This window comes from Hyla sarda, chromosome 2 (assembly GCF_029499605.1).
Source record: "Hyla sarda isolate aHylSar1 chromosome 2, aHylSar1.hap1, whole genome shotgun sequence".
Lineage (NCBI taxonomy): Eukaryota > Metazoa > Chordata > Amphibia > Anura > Hylidae > Hyla > Hyla sarda.
Genome location: NC_079190.1, coordinates 84,134,276 through 84,149,986, shown reverse-complemented (window position 1 = coordinate 84,149,986; position 15,711 = coordinate 84,134,276). Strand labels below are relative to the sequence as shown.

At 46.4% G+C, this 15,711-nt stretch overlaps 1 protein-coding gene across 4 annotated transcripts in view; it reads right to left on the bottom strand.

Moving 5' to 3' along the window:
* Window positions 1–15,711, bottom strand: part of PAN2 (poly(A) specific ribonuclease subunit PAN2) — a 104,385-nt gene that overhangs the window by 31,944 nt on the left and 56,730 nt on the right. For all 4 annotated transcript variants that reach the window (XM_056562355.1, XM_056562354.1, XM_056562352.1 and 1 more), the window contains exons 12-14: window positions 12,731–12,933; window positions 11,757–11,905; window positions 9,545–9,654 (exon numbers count right to left, since the gene is read on the bottom strand). In XM_056562355.1, coding sequence (XP_056418330.1) covers window positions 9,545–9,654; window positions 11,757–11,905; window positions 12,731–12,933 — 462 coding nt within the window. The remainder of the gene's footprint in view (window positions 1–9,544; window positions 9,655–11,756; window positions 11,906–12,730; window positions 12,934–15,711) is intronic.

The following is a 15,711-nucleotide window of genomic DNA, read 5'->3' as shown; positions in this document are numbered from 1 at the left end:
ACAAGACCGCCAAGTACGGTGGTAAATTCTTGCGGAGGAGGGCTTACGAGCCTTGAGCATGGTGCAAATGACTTGGGAAGAGAACCCGCGGGACCTCAAAACCGCGGTCTCAACCGCCACGCCATCAAATGCAGCGACTGTAAATTGGGGTGGCAAAGAGGACCCTGAGAGAGTAGATCTGGGCGGAGCGGAAGGCGCAGAGGAGCGTCGTTCAGGAGCCTGACTACGGCGGCGTACAACGACCTTCAGGGCCAATCTGGAGCTACCAGAATGGCGGGGACGTCCTCTGCCTTGAGCTTCCTCAGCCCCCTGGGAAGGAGTGGAAGAGGAGGGAACAGATAAGGTAGGGCGAACCCCGCCCAAGGAATCACTAGGGCGACCACGGGGTCGGGCGAGGACCGACTGAGGAAGTCGGCTTCACAGTTGAGCACTCCCGGATTGTGGATCGCCGAAATGGCCGGAACCTTGCTCTCCGCCCAGGAGAGAATTTTGGTTACCTCGGCCATGGCTACCAAGCTGCGAGTGCCGCCCTGTCGATTTATGTACGCCACGGCCATGACGTTGTCCGACTGAACGTGGACAGGACGGGACTGAAGACGGGACTCCCAATGAAGAAGACAAAAGAAGAATCGCCCGTAATTCCAATGTTTATCGGAAGAAGGGTCTCCTGGGGAGACCAGAGTCTCTGAACTGTCCAATCCCTGAGCACGCCGCCCCAGCCCGACAGGCTGGCATCCGTTGTAACAACCTGCCAATAAAGGGGGGAGCGGAGCCACCAGAGCAGAGACTGACGGACCCTGAGAGGGAGAACAATCTGACGATCGAGGGACAGGGGAGATCTGTTCCATCGAGAGAATCGCCAGTTGGAGGGGGCGGTAGTGAAACTGGGCAAAAGGTACGGCCTCCATAGTTGCCACCATCCGACCCAGGACTTCCATACAAGTGCGGATGGAGACTGATACCAGAGTCCGCAGGGAGCGGACCCCCTCTTGGAGTGCCAGACGTTTGTCTGGCGGAAGACAAATTCGGGCAGAGGCCGTGTCGAATCGAAGCCCCAGAAAGGTTAGAGACTGGGTAGGCCGGAGGACTGACTTGTCCCGGTTGACCAGCCACCCGAAGAGAGTCAGAGTATGGAGAGTGAGATCCAGATTCTCTGGTTGGAGCCTTGATGAGAAGGTCGTCCAGATAGGGTATTACCGAGATCCCCTTCGACCGTAACAGGCCCATCACTGGTGCAAGGATCTTTGTAAAGACCCAAGGAGTCGTGGCTAGACCGAAGGGGAGAGCTATAAATTGAAAGTGCCCCTCCGGAACCACAAAACGGAGGTACCGATGATGGCCCGGAAATATTGGCACATGGAGGTAGGCATCTTTGATGTACACCGATGAAAGGACGACAGCACCGAGCAGAGAGATTCCATCCGGAAGTGGCGGATGAGAGGATGACGGTTGAGATGCCTGAGGTCTAGGATTGGTCGTACAGAACCGTCCTTCTTGGGGACCACAAAGAGATTTGAATAGAAACCCCAAAACATTCCCCTGGAGGGACGGGGACGATCCCCCCCTGGAGAAGCAGAGACTGGAGAGCCGCACGGAATTGCTTCGCCAGGGGAGGAGACCGGGGGGCCCGGGATCGAAAAAAAACGATCCCTCGGAAGGGAGGCGAATTCGATTTGGTAACCGTTGGACACCACGTCCCTGACCCAAGAGTCCTGAATGTGTGTGGTCCAGATGTCTCGGAAAAACAAGAGACGACCTCCCACCCACAAAGAAACCGCGGGTAGAGGCCTCACTTCATGCAGAAGTGGGTTTGCGGTTGCCCGATTTGGGCGCATAACGGCCAGAGAGAGCGGTTGGAGTCCTACTTCCAAGACGGGCGTGCCCGGAACGAGGGAACCTTCTTGTCCCGCGAGGGCGCCTGTCCGGACCCTTTACTGGGGCCAGAGGTCCGAAAGGAAAAGGACTTCCTTTGGGAAGTAGGGCGAGCCTTATTTTGAAGTAACAAGGAACTCTTACCTCCCGTTGCCTCAGAGATAATCTTATCAAGGCGTTTGCCAAAAAGACGGACGCACGTAAAGGGATGCTCAGTGAGAGACCTTTTGGAAGCGGCATCCGCATTCCAAGCCTTAAGCCACATAGAGTGGCAGAGGGCTGCTAGGTGACCCACAGCAAAAGCAGAACAACGGGCTGACTGCATGGAAGCTGCGCATAGAAAGTCCCCAGCCTTGGCGCATCGGAGAGCCAGAGCAGATAGGTCCTCTGGGGGGGATCCCGCCAAGATATCCTGATGGAGCTGTTGGCACCACTCCGACAGGGCCTTGGAGACCCATGTCGAGGCGAAGATGGGAAGAAGAGAAAAGCCAGCTGCTTCAGAAACGAACATCTGCTAAAGATTCTACCTTCTTGTCCGCGGGATCCTTGAAGGCAGCGGCATCTGCCAGAGGCAGTGTAGTCGCCTTAGAGATCCGGGAGATTGGTGGATCCACTGAGGGAGGGGAAGCCACCTTAGCGACAAAGTCCTTGTCAAATGGATAATGCTCTTGAATTGTCGACTCCCGGGAATCTCTTGTCTGGATGTTTCCATGCGGATTCCAGAATGTCGTCAAAGTCAGCGTGAGAGCTGAACCTTTGAGGTGCTGGCTTAGTACAATGAAAGGATACTCCTGGATTGACATCCGAAGATCCTGGATCCTCCAAGTGAATGGTGTCTCTTATGGCTGTCACCAATGAGTTCACCGTAGCAATTGAGTCCGTTGAGTCCGAGCGGTCCTCTGGGTCAGATGCCGGTTCGGAAGCCTCGTCCACTAGTTCACCAGGCAATGTGAGTGAGTAGAGGCAGTCCTGGAGGGGGGCGATCCAGACCGGGTACACGGCTCTGGCGTGGCAGAGCAGCGATTGCGAGCACGTCCTCTGAAGGAGCGACGTTTGTGCCCAGATGATGGGGGGGGGGGGCGGGACCCGCAAAGGGAACGCTCACGTCGTTCCGAAGACTCAATGGAAGAGTCAGACGAGGCACCCCTAGCACGCTTGTGAGAGCGTGAAGTACGAGGAGACTAAGAGTGGCCCTCTCAGAGGTCCTGCGCAGGGAAGACCCCTTCAAGGCGGACACCATTTCCCGGGAGGCCTCAGCCACCGAACGGGAGACTTGGGTCAAGTCAGCCATATACTGGGTCAGGGAAGAAACCCAAGCCGGAGCAGCGGCTGAACCCACCGGGACCGAAGGGGCATCAGGGGGCACCAGGGGGTCTGGGGGAGCAGTGGAGCAGGCAGAGCAAGCAGGCTCAGCGGAGCCAGGCATCTTGGTATTACAGTGCTTACAGGTATAGTAAGTCACTGAATTCCCAGGTTTCTGGTTAGAGGGAGGAACAGCCCTTGGTAAGGACATAATGGGGTTTAAAAAAAAAAAAAAAAACAGGCCCTTTCTCACCCAGATCTGTGTCCCCTGTCAGCTGCAGTGAGGAGAACTTGCTTCGTGCAGCCAGAGAGACCAAACAAGCCAGCCAATAGGGAGGGAGGGGCGTGTCTGGAGCATGGCACACAGTAACAGACTATTACCCAAGAAAATCACGCCCACTGCGCTGATAGGACACTGCTTCGCGCCTCTGAGAGCTCCCAGCCCAGTGGGCGGAGCCACAGACCGTCCAAAAAAGAACTGTCATGGCGCCCGCTCCTTGTCCCGAGCGCACCTGCCTAGCTGTATATGCGGTCGGGGGAACAGAGCGGGCGGCCAGAACGCCGGCAGAGGCTGCCGGCAAAAGTGAAAGTGAGCCGGCGTTGAAGCGCCTGGCTCGTAACAGCGCCGCGGCTTGCAGACGCGAATAAGGCACTGCGAACATAAGAAGGAAGCCGGCGCTAAAAGCGCCCAAGCCGAAGCAGCGCCGCGGCTGACAGCCGCATATAAGGCGCTGAGTAGTGCACCAACACACACACACACACATAATAAAGAGCTCCATACCACATGTCCCCCAAAAGTAAGGAGTCTTATAAAAATATGCCCCCTCAGGTGTCGCTGCTCCCCCAGCATTAGTGCAGCCCCTGTAAAATCAAGCCCCATACACTGAAAGTGGGCCAAAACAGGGGGTCTCCAGAGGTTGCGAGTCCATACCTATGGGAAAAAGGGGAAAGTACTTACCTCAGTCAGAAGAACTTCCCTAACTGAGTCTTCAGTGAAGTCTTCAGTCAGCTTTTTGTCCCTGCATCACGCCTGGCTGCTATGCATGAGCGAGGCGAGCAGAGAAGAAGGGGGACCCGGACCCATGAGGTACCACCCAGACGCTGACCGTTGCCGAGAGGGGGTTAACAGCACATAAAAAACTAACACGTCCCTATACTAGGAAAATAAAAAACAGAAGACCTGGACTGGAGAATCCAGCCCATGTCCACCTCCTTCAGACACTAAGCTTAAACTGGCTAGCTCAGAGACTGAAGGCGGGTATACCCGGCTGGGAGGAGCTGACTATTTTTGTTACCATAGTGTCACACCTCCTAGAGACAGCAAGATACACCCACTGTCTGTGTCCCCCAATGGAGCCTATAGAGAAATATAGAATATTTGACACAGTCCTGACCTCAGTATCTGAGGAGAGGGATTTAGGAGTAATTATTTCAGAAGACTTAAAGGTAGGAAGACAATGTAATAGAACAGCAGGAAATGCTAGTAGAATGCTTGGATGTATAGGGAGAGGTATAAGCAGTAAAAAGAGAGAAGTGCTCATGCCGCTGTACAGAACACTGGTGAGACTTCACTTTGAGTATTGTGCGCAGTACTGGAGACCGTATCTCCAGAAGGATATAGATACTCTAGAGAGAGTTCAGAGAAGATACTAAACTAGTATATGGATTGCAGGATAATACAAATTTACCAGGAAAGGTTAAAATACCTTAACACTTCTAGCTTGGAAGAAAGAAGAGAGAGGGGATATGATAGAAAAACGTTTATATACATAAAGGGAATCAACATTGTAAAGGAGGAGAGCAGATTTAAAAAAAAAAAAAATTTAAAAATTAAAACTACCACAAGTGGACATAGTTTTAAAAGGTTTAAAAGCAATATAAGGAATTACTACTTTACTGAGAGAGTAGTGGATGCATGGAATAGGGCCAGGGACTATTGAGAGGATTCAGATTATTGGGCAGACTAGATAGGCCAAATGGTTCTTGTCTGCCGACACATTCTATGTTTCTATGGCTGGATTCCCCACATACTAGTGATGTCTCCTCTTATCCTCATCTATGAGAGTATAATGCTGTATAGTATGCCATATAATGCTGTACTACTTGGATTCCCTTCTCCTTAACCCCTTAAGGACCGAGCCCTTTTTCACCTTAAGGACCGGAGCGTTTTTTGCAATTCTGACCACTGTCACTTTAAACATTAATAACTCTGGAATGCTTTTAGTTATCATTCTGATTCCGAGATTGTTTTTTCGTGACATATTCTACTTTAACTTAGTGGTAAAATTTTATGGTAACTTGCATCCTTTCTTGGTGAAAAATCCCAAAATTTGATGAAAAAAATGAAAATTTTGCATTTTTCTAACTTTGAAGCTCTCTGCTTGTAAGGAAAATGGATATTCAAAATATTTTTTTTTTGGGTTCACATATACAATATGTCTACTTTATGTTTGCATCATAAAATTTATGAGTTTTTACTTTTGGAAGACACCAGAGGGCTTTAAAGTTCAGCAGCAATTTTGAAATTTTTCACAAAATTTTCAAACTCGCTATTTTTCATGGACCAGTTCAGGTTTGAAGTGGATTTGAAGGGCCTTCATATTAGAAATGCCCCATAAAAGACCCCATTATAAAAACTACACCCCCCAAAGTATTCAAAATGACATTCAGTAAGTGTATTAACCCTTTAGGTGTTTCACAGGAATAGCAGCAAAGTGAAGGAGAAAATTCAAAATCTTCATTTTTTACACTCGCATGTTCTTGTAGACCCAATTTTTGAATTTTTGCAAGGGGTAAAAAGGAGAAAATTTTTACTTGTAATTGAAACCCAATTTCTCTCGAGTAAGCACATACCTCATATGTCTATGTTAATTGTTCGGCGGGCGCAGTAGAGGGCTCAGAAGGGAAGGAGCGTCAAATGGTTTTTGGGGGGCATGTCACCTTTAGGAAGCCCCTATGGTGCCAGAACAGCAAAAAAACACACATGGCATACCATTTTGGAAACTAGACCCCTCAGGGAACGTAACAAGGGGTAAAGTGAACCTTAATACCCCACAGGTGTTTCACGACTTTTGCATATGTAAAAAAATTTTTATTTTTTTTTACCTAAAATGCTTGGTTTTCCAAAAATTTTACATTTTTAAAAAGTGTAATCGCAGAAAATACCCCCCAAAATTTGAAACCCAATTTCTCCCGATTCAGAAAACACCCCATATGGGGGTGAAAAGTGCTCTGCTGGCGCACTACAGGTCTCAGAAGAGAAGGAGTCACATTTGGCTTTTTGAAAGCAAATTTTGCTCTGGGGGCATGCCGCATTTAGGAAGCCCCTATGGTGCCAGAACAGCAAAAAAAAAAACACATGGCATACCATTTTGGAAACTAGACCCCTCGGGGAACGTAACAAGGGATAATGTGAACCTTAATACCCTACAGGTGTTTCACGACTTTTGCATATGTGAACATTTTTTATTTTTTTTTACCTAAAATGCTTGGTTTCCCAAAATTTTTACATTTTTAAAAAGGGTAATAGCAGAAAACACCCCCCAAAATTTGAAGCCCAATTTCTCCCGATTCAGAAAACACCCCATATGGGGGTGAAAAGTGCTCTGCTGGCGCACTACATGTCTCAGAAGAGAAGGAGTCACGTTTGGCTTTTTGAAAGCAAATTTTGCTCTGGGGGCATGCCGCATTTCGGAAGCCCCTATGGTGCCAGGACAGCAAAAAAAAAACACATGGCATACCATTTTGGAAACTAGACCCCTCGGGGAACGTAACAAGGGGTTGAGTGAACCTTTATACCCCACAGGTGTTTCATGACTTTTGTATATGTAAAAAAAATTTTTTTTTTTTTACCTAAAATGCTTGTTTTCCCAAAAATTTTACATTTTTAAAAAGGGTAATAGCAGAAAATACCCCACAAAATTTGAAGCCCAATTTCTCCCGAGTACGGCGATACCCTATATGTGACCCTAAACTGTTGCCTTGAAATACGACAGGGCTCCAAAGTGAGAGCGCCATGCGCATTTGAGGCCTAAATTAGGGATTGCATAGGGGTGGACATAGGGGTATTCTACGCCAGTGATTCCCAAACAGGGGGCCTCCAGCTGTTGTAAAACTCCCAGCATGCCTGGACAGTCAGTGGCTATCTGGCAATACTGGGAGTAATTGTTTTGCAACAGCTGGAGGCTCCGTTCTGGAAACAGTGGCGTACCAGACGTTTTTCATTTTTATTGGGGAGGGGAGGGGGGCTGTGTATATGTAGTGTTTTTTACTTTTTATTTTATTGTGTGTTAGTGTAGTGTAGTGTTTTTAGGGTACAGTCACACGGGCGGGGGGTTCACAGTAGTTTCTCGCTGGCAGTTTGAGCTGCGGCAGAAAATTTGACGCAGCTCAAACTTGCAGCCGGATACTTACTGTAATCCTCCGCCCATGTGAGTGTACCCTGTACGTTCACATTGGGGAGGGGGGAACATCCAGCTATTGCAAAACTACAACTCCCAGCATGTACGGTCTATCAGTGCATGCTGGGAGTTGTAGTTTTGCAACCGCTGGAGGCTCCGTTTTGGAAACAGTGACGTACCAGACGTTTTTCATTTTTATTGGGGAGGGGGGCTGTGTAGGGGTATGTGTATATGTAGTGTTTTTTACTTTTTATTATATTTTGTGTTAGTGTAGTGTAGTGTTTTTAGGGTACAGTCGCACGGGCGGGGGTTCACAGTCGTTTCTCGCTGGCAGTTTGAGCTGCGACAGAAAATTTGCCGCAGCTCAAACTTGCAGCCGGATACTTACTGTAATCCTCCGCCCATGTGAGTGTACCCTGTACGTTCACATTGGGGAGGGGGGAACATCCAGCTATTGCAAAACTACAACTCCAAGCATGTACGGTCTATCAGTGCATGCTGGGAGTTGTAGTTTTGCAACAGCTGGAGACACACAGGTTGTGAAACACCGAGTTTGGTAACAAACTCAGTGTTTTGCAACCAGTGTGCCTTCAGCTGTTGCAAAAGCTACAACCCCCAGCATGTACGGACAGCGGAAGGGCATGCTGGGTCTTGTAGTTATGCAAAAGCCGGAGGCATACTACATTGGCTGGGGATGCTGGGGATTGTAGTTATGCAACAGCTGGAGACACACTGGTTTACTACTTAACTCAGTGTGCCTTCAGCTGTTGCAAAACTACAACTCTCAGCAGTCACCGACAGCCAACGGGCATGCTGGGAGTTGTAGTTATGCAACCACCAGATGCACCACTACAACTCCCAGCATGCACTTTAGCTGATTGTGCAAGCTGGGAGTTGTAGTTACACAACAGCTGAAGGTACACTTTTACATAGAAAGAATGTGCCTTCAGCTGTTGCAAAACTACAAGTCCCAGCATGCCCATAAGGGCATGCTGGGAGTTGTGGTGGTCTGCCTCCTGCTGTTGCATAACTACAGCTCCCAGCATGCCCTTGTTGCATGCTGGGAGCTGTTGCTAAGCAACAGCAGGAGGCTGTCACTCACCTCCTGCTGCTGCTGATCGCCGCACAGGTCAGTCCCTCGTCGTCTCCGCCGCCGCCGCCGTCGTCGCTCCTGGGGCCCCGATCCCAACAGGGACGCCGGGGATCGGGGTCTCCAGCACCGGGGGTCGTCTTCCCGCACCCGCTCACGTCCTCCGGAAGAGGGGCGGAGCGGGTTGCGGGAGTGACACCCGCAGCAGGCGCCCTGATTGGTCGGCCGGTAATCCGGCCGACGAATCAGGGCGATCGTGAGGTGGCACCAGTGCCACCTCACCCCTGCTGGTAATGGCTGTTCGGGGCCGTCTCTGACGGCCCCGATCAGCCAGTAATTCCGGGTCATCGGGTCACTGGAGACCCGATTGACCCGGAATCTGCCGCAGATCGCTGGACTGAATTGTCCAGCGATCTGCGGCAATCGCCGACATGGGGGGACATAATGACCCCCCTGGGCGATATGCCGGGATGCCTGCTGAACGATTTCAGCAGGCATCCGGCTCCGGCTCCCCTCCGGCTAGCGGTGGGGGCCGGAAATGCTCAGGGCGTATCCATACGCCCTCGGTCCTTAAGGACTTGGAAACGGGGGCGTATGGATACGCCCTATGTCCTTAAGGGGTTAAATCTCTGGACCTTATTTATTTTCCCCTTTTTCCCCCTTGTTCCCTAGGTTTGGTTACTAGTTGTCCTGGTTCTCAGGACTGTCGATTTCTTTTATTTGTAATTTCTGCTCATATTTTTTTTTTTAATTGTGCATCCGTCTGTGAGAGTATTTATATGCTTGGTATGTACTATTCTTGGTTTTTCTCAAAACTATCTGGTTAGACACTAAAAAGTATCAAATAGTGCCAATTTATTCACATGCTAAACACACTTACTGTAGGTTGGTATTTCTCACAATTCTCACACCAGGCCTGAGTGTTCTGCTCCAGGCAAATGCTTTTCCTCAGAACCTCTACAAACTCGAAGTCTGGAGGAGGAATTTTATCTAGCAGAAAGAAAAAATCTGCGTAAATTTGTTAAAGACCCTAAAAGGTGTTAAAAAGAGTTACTATGCAACATGTACTTTCTCAATATTCTGTAGAAAGGCCAGTCTGCTTATTAGGTGTGCGAATTAGATGCTGCAAACATGGGGTAGCTTAATTTATATCCAAAAACAAGCTCCTGCAATATAGGTTTATTGGAGCAGAATGCAACTGATGAGTACCACCAATAGGTGCTACTACCCACCTCAATATAAACAGACCCCAAAAAGGAACTAGTACAACTGGTCCAGAACTAAAACCAGAAAAGAGGAAAATAAAATAATGTCCCAGTGCCCCCACAACCTCAGCCTCTGAAGAGTTTCACTGACCTTCTGGGAGCAGACCAGTTTAGCCGTTACAACAGAGTATATAGTTAATTCCACCTTCTCGTGTTTTTTTTTTTTTTTAGATACTTTGGGATAATATATATATTTTTTTAAGAGAATCTTACAGCTATCACTGGGTTATAGTGCGGGTAACGGAAGTTACCCTTCTTTTTACAGATTAACCCCTTAAGGACTCAGCCCATTTTGGCCTTAAGGACTCAGACAATTAAATTTTTACGTTTTCATTTTTTCCTCCTCGCCTTCTAAAAATCATAACTCTTTTATATTTTCATCCACAGACTAGTATGAGGGCTTGTTTTTTGCGCGACCAGTTGTCCTTTGTAATGACATCACTCATTATATCATAAAATGTATGGCGCAACCAAAAAATACTATTTTTGTGGGGAAATTAAAACGAAAAACGCAATTTTGCTAATTTTGGAAGGTTTTGTTTTCACGCCGTACAATTTATGGTAAAAATGACGTGTGTTCTTTATTCTGAGGGTTAATACGATTAAAATGATACCCATTATTATATACTTTTATATTATTGTTGCGCTTAAAAAAAATCACAAACTTTTTAACCAAATTAGTACGTTTATAATCCCTTTATTTTGATGACCTCTAACTTTTTTATTTTTCCGTATAAGTGGCGGTATGGGGGCTCATTTTTTGCGCCATGATCTGTACTTTTTTTTTTATACCACATTTGCATATAAAAAACTTTTAATAAATTTTTTATCATTTTTTTTAAAATAAAATGTATTAAAAAAGTAGGAATTTTGGACTTTTTTTTTTTTTTTCGTTCACGCCGTTCACCGTACGGGATCATTAACATTTTATTTTAATAGTTCGGACATTTACGCACGCGGCGATACCAAATAGGTCTATAAAAAATTTTTTTACGCTTTTTGGGGGTAAAATAGGAAAAAACGGACGTTTTACTTTTTTATTGGGGGAGGGGATTTTCACTTTTTTTTTACTTTTACTTTTACATTTTTTTTTACACTTGAATAGTCCCCATAGGGGACTATTCATAGCAATACCATGATTGCTAATACTGATCTGTTCTATGTATAGGACATAGAACAGATCAGTATTATCGGTCATCTCCTGCTCTGGTCTGCTCGATCACAGACCAGAGCAGGAGACGCCGGGAGCCGCGCGGAGGAAGGAGAGGGGACCTCCGTGCGGCGGTATGAATGATCGGATCCCCGCAGCAGCGCTGCGGGCGATCCGATCGTTCATTTAAATGGCGAACTGCCGCAGATGCCGGGATCTGTATTGATCCTGGCACCTGAGGGGTTAATGGCGGACGCCCGCGAGATCGCGGGCGTCGGCCATTGCCGGCGGGTCCCTGGCTGCGATCAGCAGCCGGGATCAGCCGCGCATGACACGGGCATCGCTCCGATGCCCGTGGTTATGCTTAGGACGTAAATGTACGTCCTGGTGCGTTAAGTACCACCTCACCAGGACGTACATTTACGTCCTGCGTCCTTAAGGGGTTAAAACTGCATTGTCATTGCGCCTTAACCTGCAATGGAGGTGGGTAGCCGGCTTGCCCAGTTCCCTCATCTCATCAATATTCTGCCCCCGGCCTGCTCTCTTCCATGACGCGAGCGACTGCAGGGGGGTCTGCTTTTACAAATCCTTGTGAAAGGATTTATAGTTCCAGGGTGTATTGGTATAATTTTCCCTCCTACTGTGCTACAGTGTATGTATCAGTACTGAACACCTACCATTACTGTTAGTCTCAGGGTATGACAAAGTAAAGAGCAGTGTTGTAGATAAACGCACAGTTTCTTTGCCACAGCGGCACATGCTGCAGTTCTCCACTTCACATCCAAAAAGCTGACCAATCACAGAGCCTCCTGAAGAGGAAAAGCAGCTGGGAGAAGAGCAAATACACAAGTCAGAAAGGTTAAATGTGAGCTTTAAGAAGAATTACAGGGCTTCAGCAGTTTCCTGTAAAAACATTTTTATAAAGGGATATTCTCATCAAAAGTGTTTTTTCCACAGAATAGGGGATAATTAGCTGATTAGTGGGGGTCTGACTGTTGGGACCCCACAAGTCCTAAGAATGGAAGAAAACAGTCCTTTCAAATGAGTGGAGTGCTGGCCACATGTGCATGCAGTCACTACATTCAGAGGACATATGGCCTAAGTTCTTAATATAGGGGTTCCAGCAGTCAGCCCCAATCTATCAGCTAGTTATCCTCTATTCTGTGGATAACATGTGATGATGGGAATAGCTCTAAGCATCATAGAATATAAAACGTTGCAATATTCTAATATGCAAGCAGAGTTCTTGAAATTGGTGATGAAGATTAATATTCAGACACCAACAAAGTAAAAGCAGCATATGGACATTTTGATACAGTACCACATGGGATGTGCAACAATTAACATCGCAAATAGGTTTAAGGTCAGAGATGCTCACAGATCTATTGACCACAACCTTTCATGGAAGAGCAATAAGACAACAGGGCAGAAAACCTCTCAAAACATGACTTTTGCACTTCCCTTATTCACTGTGCATCACAACACTTTGTTCAATTAATTTATCAGGTTTGTGATTGAATTTAGAACATTTATATGCAAAAAATAAAAATCAAATGGATTTATTAAACTGGTTTCATCATGGATGATCTGGCGGCACTTTTTCATATGTTCTGCAGAAACAAATAAGTGTAACAATAGAAGATTTCTGTACCTGGTGCTCCCAACTCCACGATAAGCTTGAGGACCTTCCAGCTCTTGTGTTTCTTGGTGCAGTTGTGTCAAAAGAAAGCGACACCAGCTCTGTATCAGGCGACCCAGATTTATCTTTCCTGTGGCCTCATCTGAATCAGCCAAAATGAGTCCCAGTGCTGCTGCCTCAGGGATGGTTCGGAAAGCCCGCAGAAAGTTGCTAGCCTTTAAAAAAGTAAAAGTTGGATATAATTAAAAGGGGAAATTTGCCTAAAAATTTAAGGTTAGAATCTACTGTAGCAGGTCCAAGTTTGCCAGATGAACTGGTTTGTCATAACCATTCTACTTTTGCTATATGGCAGTATAGAGATTTCATGCCATTCTAATGAAGCCTTTAGAGGCTGTAGATGCTGGTTTTCATGTATTACAAGTTACTCTACATGTTTTTCTTATTAAAGAATATTTAAAAAAGGACCCATGGCCAGCCTCACAAAAAAAAAAAAAAAAAAAAAATGAGATTTTACCTTAGCATGCCCTGATGCCTGGCATTAACTTTGACGACGCAATTAAAGTTGTTTGCAGGATCTATAGAAGCTGGCAGCTCAGCGGAGCTTATCAGGACATCATCCGCTGCAAAATCGCAGGTCCCGGTCAGCTTCGAGGATGGCAGGAGGGCCCTTACCTGCCTCCTCGCCTTCTGATCGGTGCTCTGATGTCCCAACCAGGCTAGAGCACCGATAACCCTGATCAATACTGAGCCACACAAGTGTGTGGGTGCAGACAGAGCAGGGGAACCAGAATGCCATTTGGGACATAACTATGTGTCTTTGTGCATTGTATATATTGTATTTGTGTATATATACACGCACACACATATATACACACACAAACACTAATTTTGTTCAATAAAGTTTGAAAAACTAATTAAATTGCGTATCATTTTAATCGCATTGACCTACAGAATAAAGTTAACCTAATATTTAAACCATTAAGTTCACTGCATGAAAACAAAACCCCCCAAATGTTGCAAAATTGAGGTTCTTTCTTCAATTTCAACCCACAAATAATACTTTTTTGGGTTTCGCCGTACATTTTATGGTAAAATGAAAGGTGTCATTACAAAGAAAAATTGGTCACAGTAAAAACAACCTCATATGGGTCTGTAGGGAGAAAAAAAAAAAAGTAATGGCTCTTAGGAAAATTCCAATTGGGCGTTTTTCGCTGCTTCCTCCTCGCTTTCTGTGTCCCAAGGCCAAAATGGACTTGAGGGGTTAAAGTGGGGCCTGGCTTTGAAATTACTTAGGCATGTCCGGCAGAAGAAGCGCAGTTGGCAGTAAGTACCGGCAGGATCACCACATCTCCCCAAGGATCGGTACAACTGAAGCAGGGCCAGTACATAATGCTTGCTGCATTTTTCCCACATTGGCCTAGAGTTTATAAAGGAGCCAGGGCCGGTTTAGTGTAAAGGGCGTGATTTTTATTAATTTGTATTATTTAATTTCAGAATACTAAAATTCACGAAATTTAAATAAAAAATTCTGATAACACAATTTTACAAAAACTATATATAAAAAAAAGTGGGTGTGGCAATGACTTTTCGGTTTCAGTTTTCGGCCAAGCACAGCCTAAATTTTCGGTTTCAGCCCAAAATTTCCCTTTCAGTGTATTCCTACTTTTAACTGTCTATTATAGTACTACTTATAGTGGTCAACGTACCCAAGGATATGCAGTAGAATCAAAACAAAATGCAAGGACAAGTGAATTCTCAGATAGCAATTTGGTTCACTTCTACAGGCCAAGGCTTCACTTAAACATAATACAGGGGGTGGGCTTAGCGGGAATTGTGGTATAACATTTCAGTGCAAATTAAGCCAACTCAGTACAGTATTAAAGGTCATCCCATTTCATGGGTCTTTAAAAATAAAAAAAATTTTTTTTGCTTAAAGCGTACCTGTTATCACTGAGCCAAAACACTGCAGCCATACTTGGTAATAGTCTCTGATCATTTCCAGCCTTTTCTTTTTTGTTTTGGTCTGCCCTGTTGCTCTAAGCGTCCATGATTTCCTTATAAGCTTCTGCTGTTCTCCTAAACTCTGTGGGCTTTCCCAGGCAGTGATGATGCTTTCCCTCACTGCTGTAAACTTCCTGTCCCCTAGTTGCCAGGTTGAAAGCAGCAGCTAATCAGCTGCAGCCTCCCCCTGTTCACCTCGGCAGCAGCTACAGAGAGGAGTGAAGTATAGAAACTCAATACACACACATCTCAGCCATAGACACATTCATTTCTGCTACACACAGCTCAGCCATATACACACTCATCTCTGCTACACACAGCTCAGCCACACACACACAGCTCTACTACACATACCTCAGACATACACACAGCTCATTAAAGGGGTACTCTGCTGAAAAAACATCTTATGACTAATTTCTGCTGCAGCACCCGTCATTTGGTGCACAGAGCTAACTCCGCTCCATGCCCGATGACTGTCAAACACAGCCGACACGTCCCAACCAACAAATTCATGTTTATGGGAGGAGGCATAACTGCTACGAACTAGCCGACACGCCACCCTTCCATAGACCTGAATGGAGGGGGTGTGGCTTGAAGTCCATTGGAAAGGGGATAAGAGGTTTTCAGCGGAGCACCTCTTTAATACACACTCCGTTCTACTACACACATACAAACCTCAGCCATACATAATTATCTCTGCTACACACATCTCAGCCATATACAGCCTCTACTATACAACACACACATCTCAAAGCCACACACACACACACACACACACACACACACACAACACTACTACACATAGCTCGGCAACATGTTACACACACAGCTTTAGTACATTGCTCCTATCCTTTCCCTGCCTCCAACATGTATTAACCAGTTATGAAGAGAGGTTGCAGGGTTGTCTGTGTAGATGGCAAACAGCTGACAGCCTCTGCCTCTTGGTCTGCTCTCCCCACTGTCAGTGATAACATGGCCGTCCCTACTTCCTG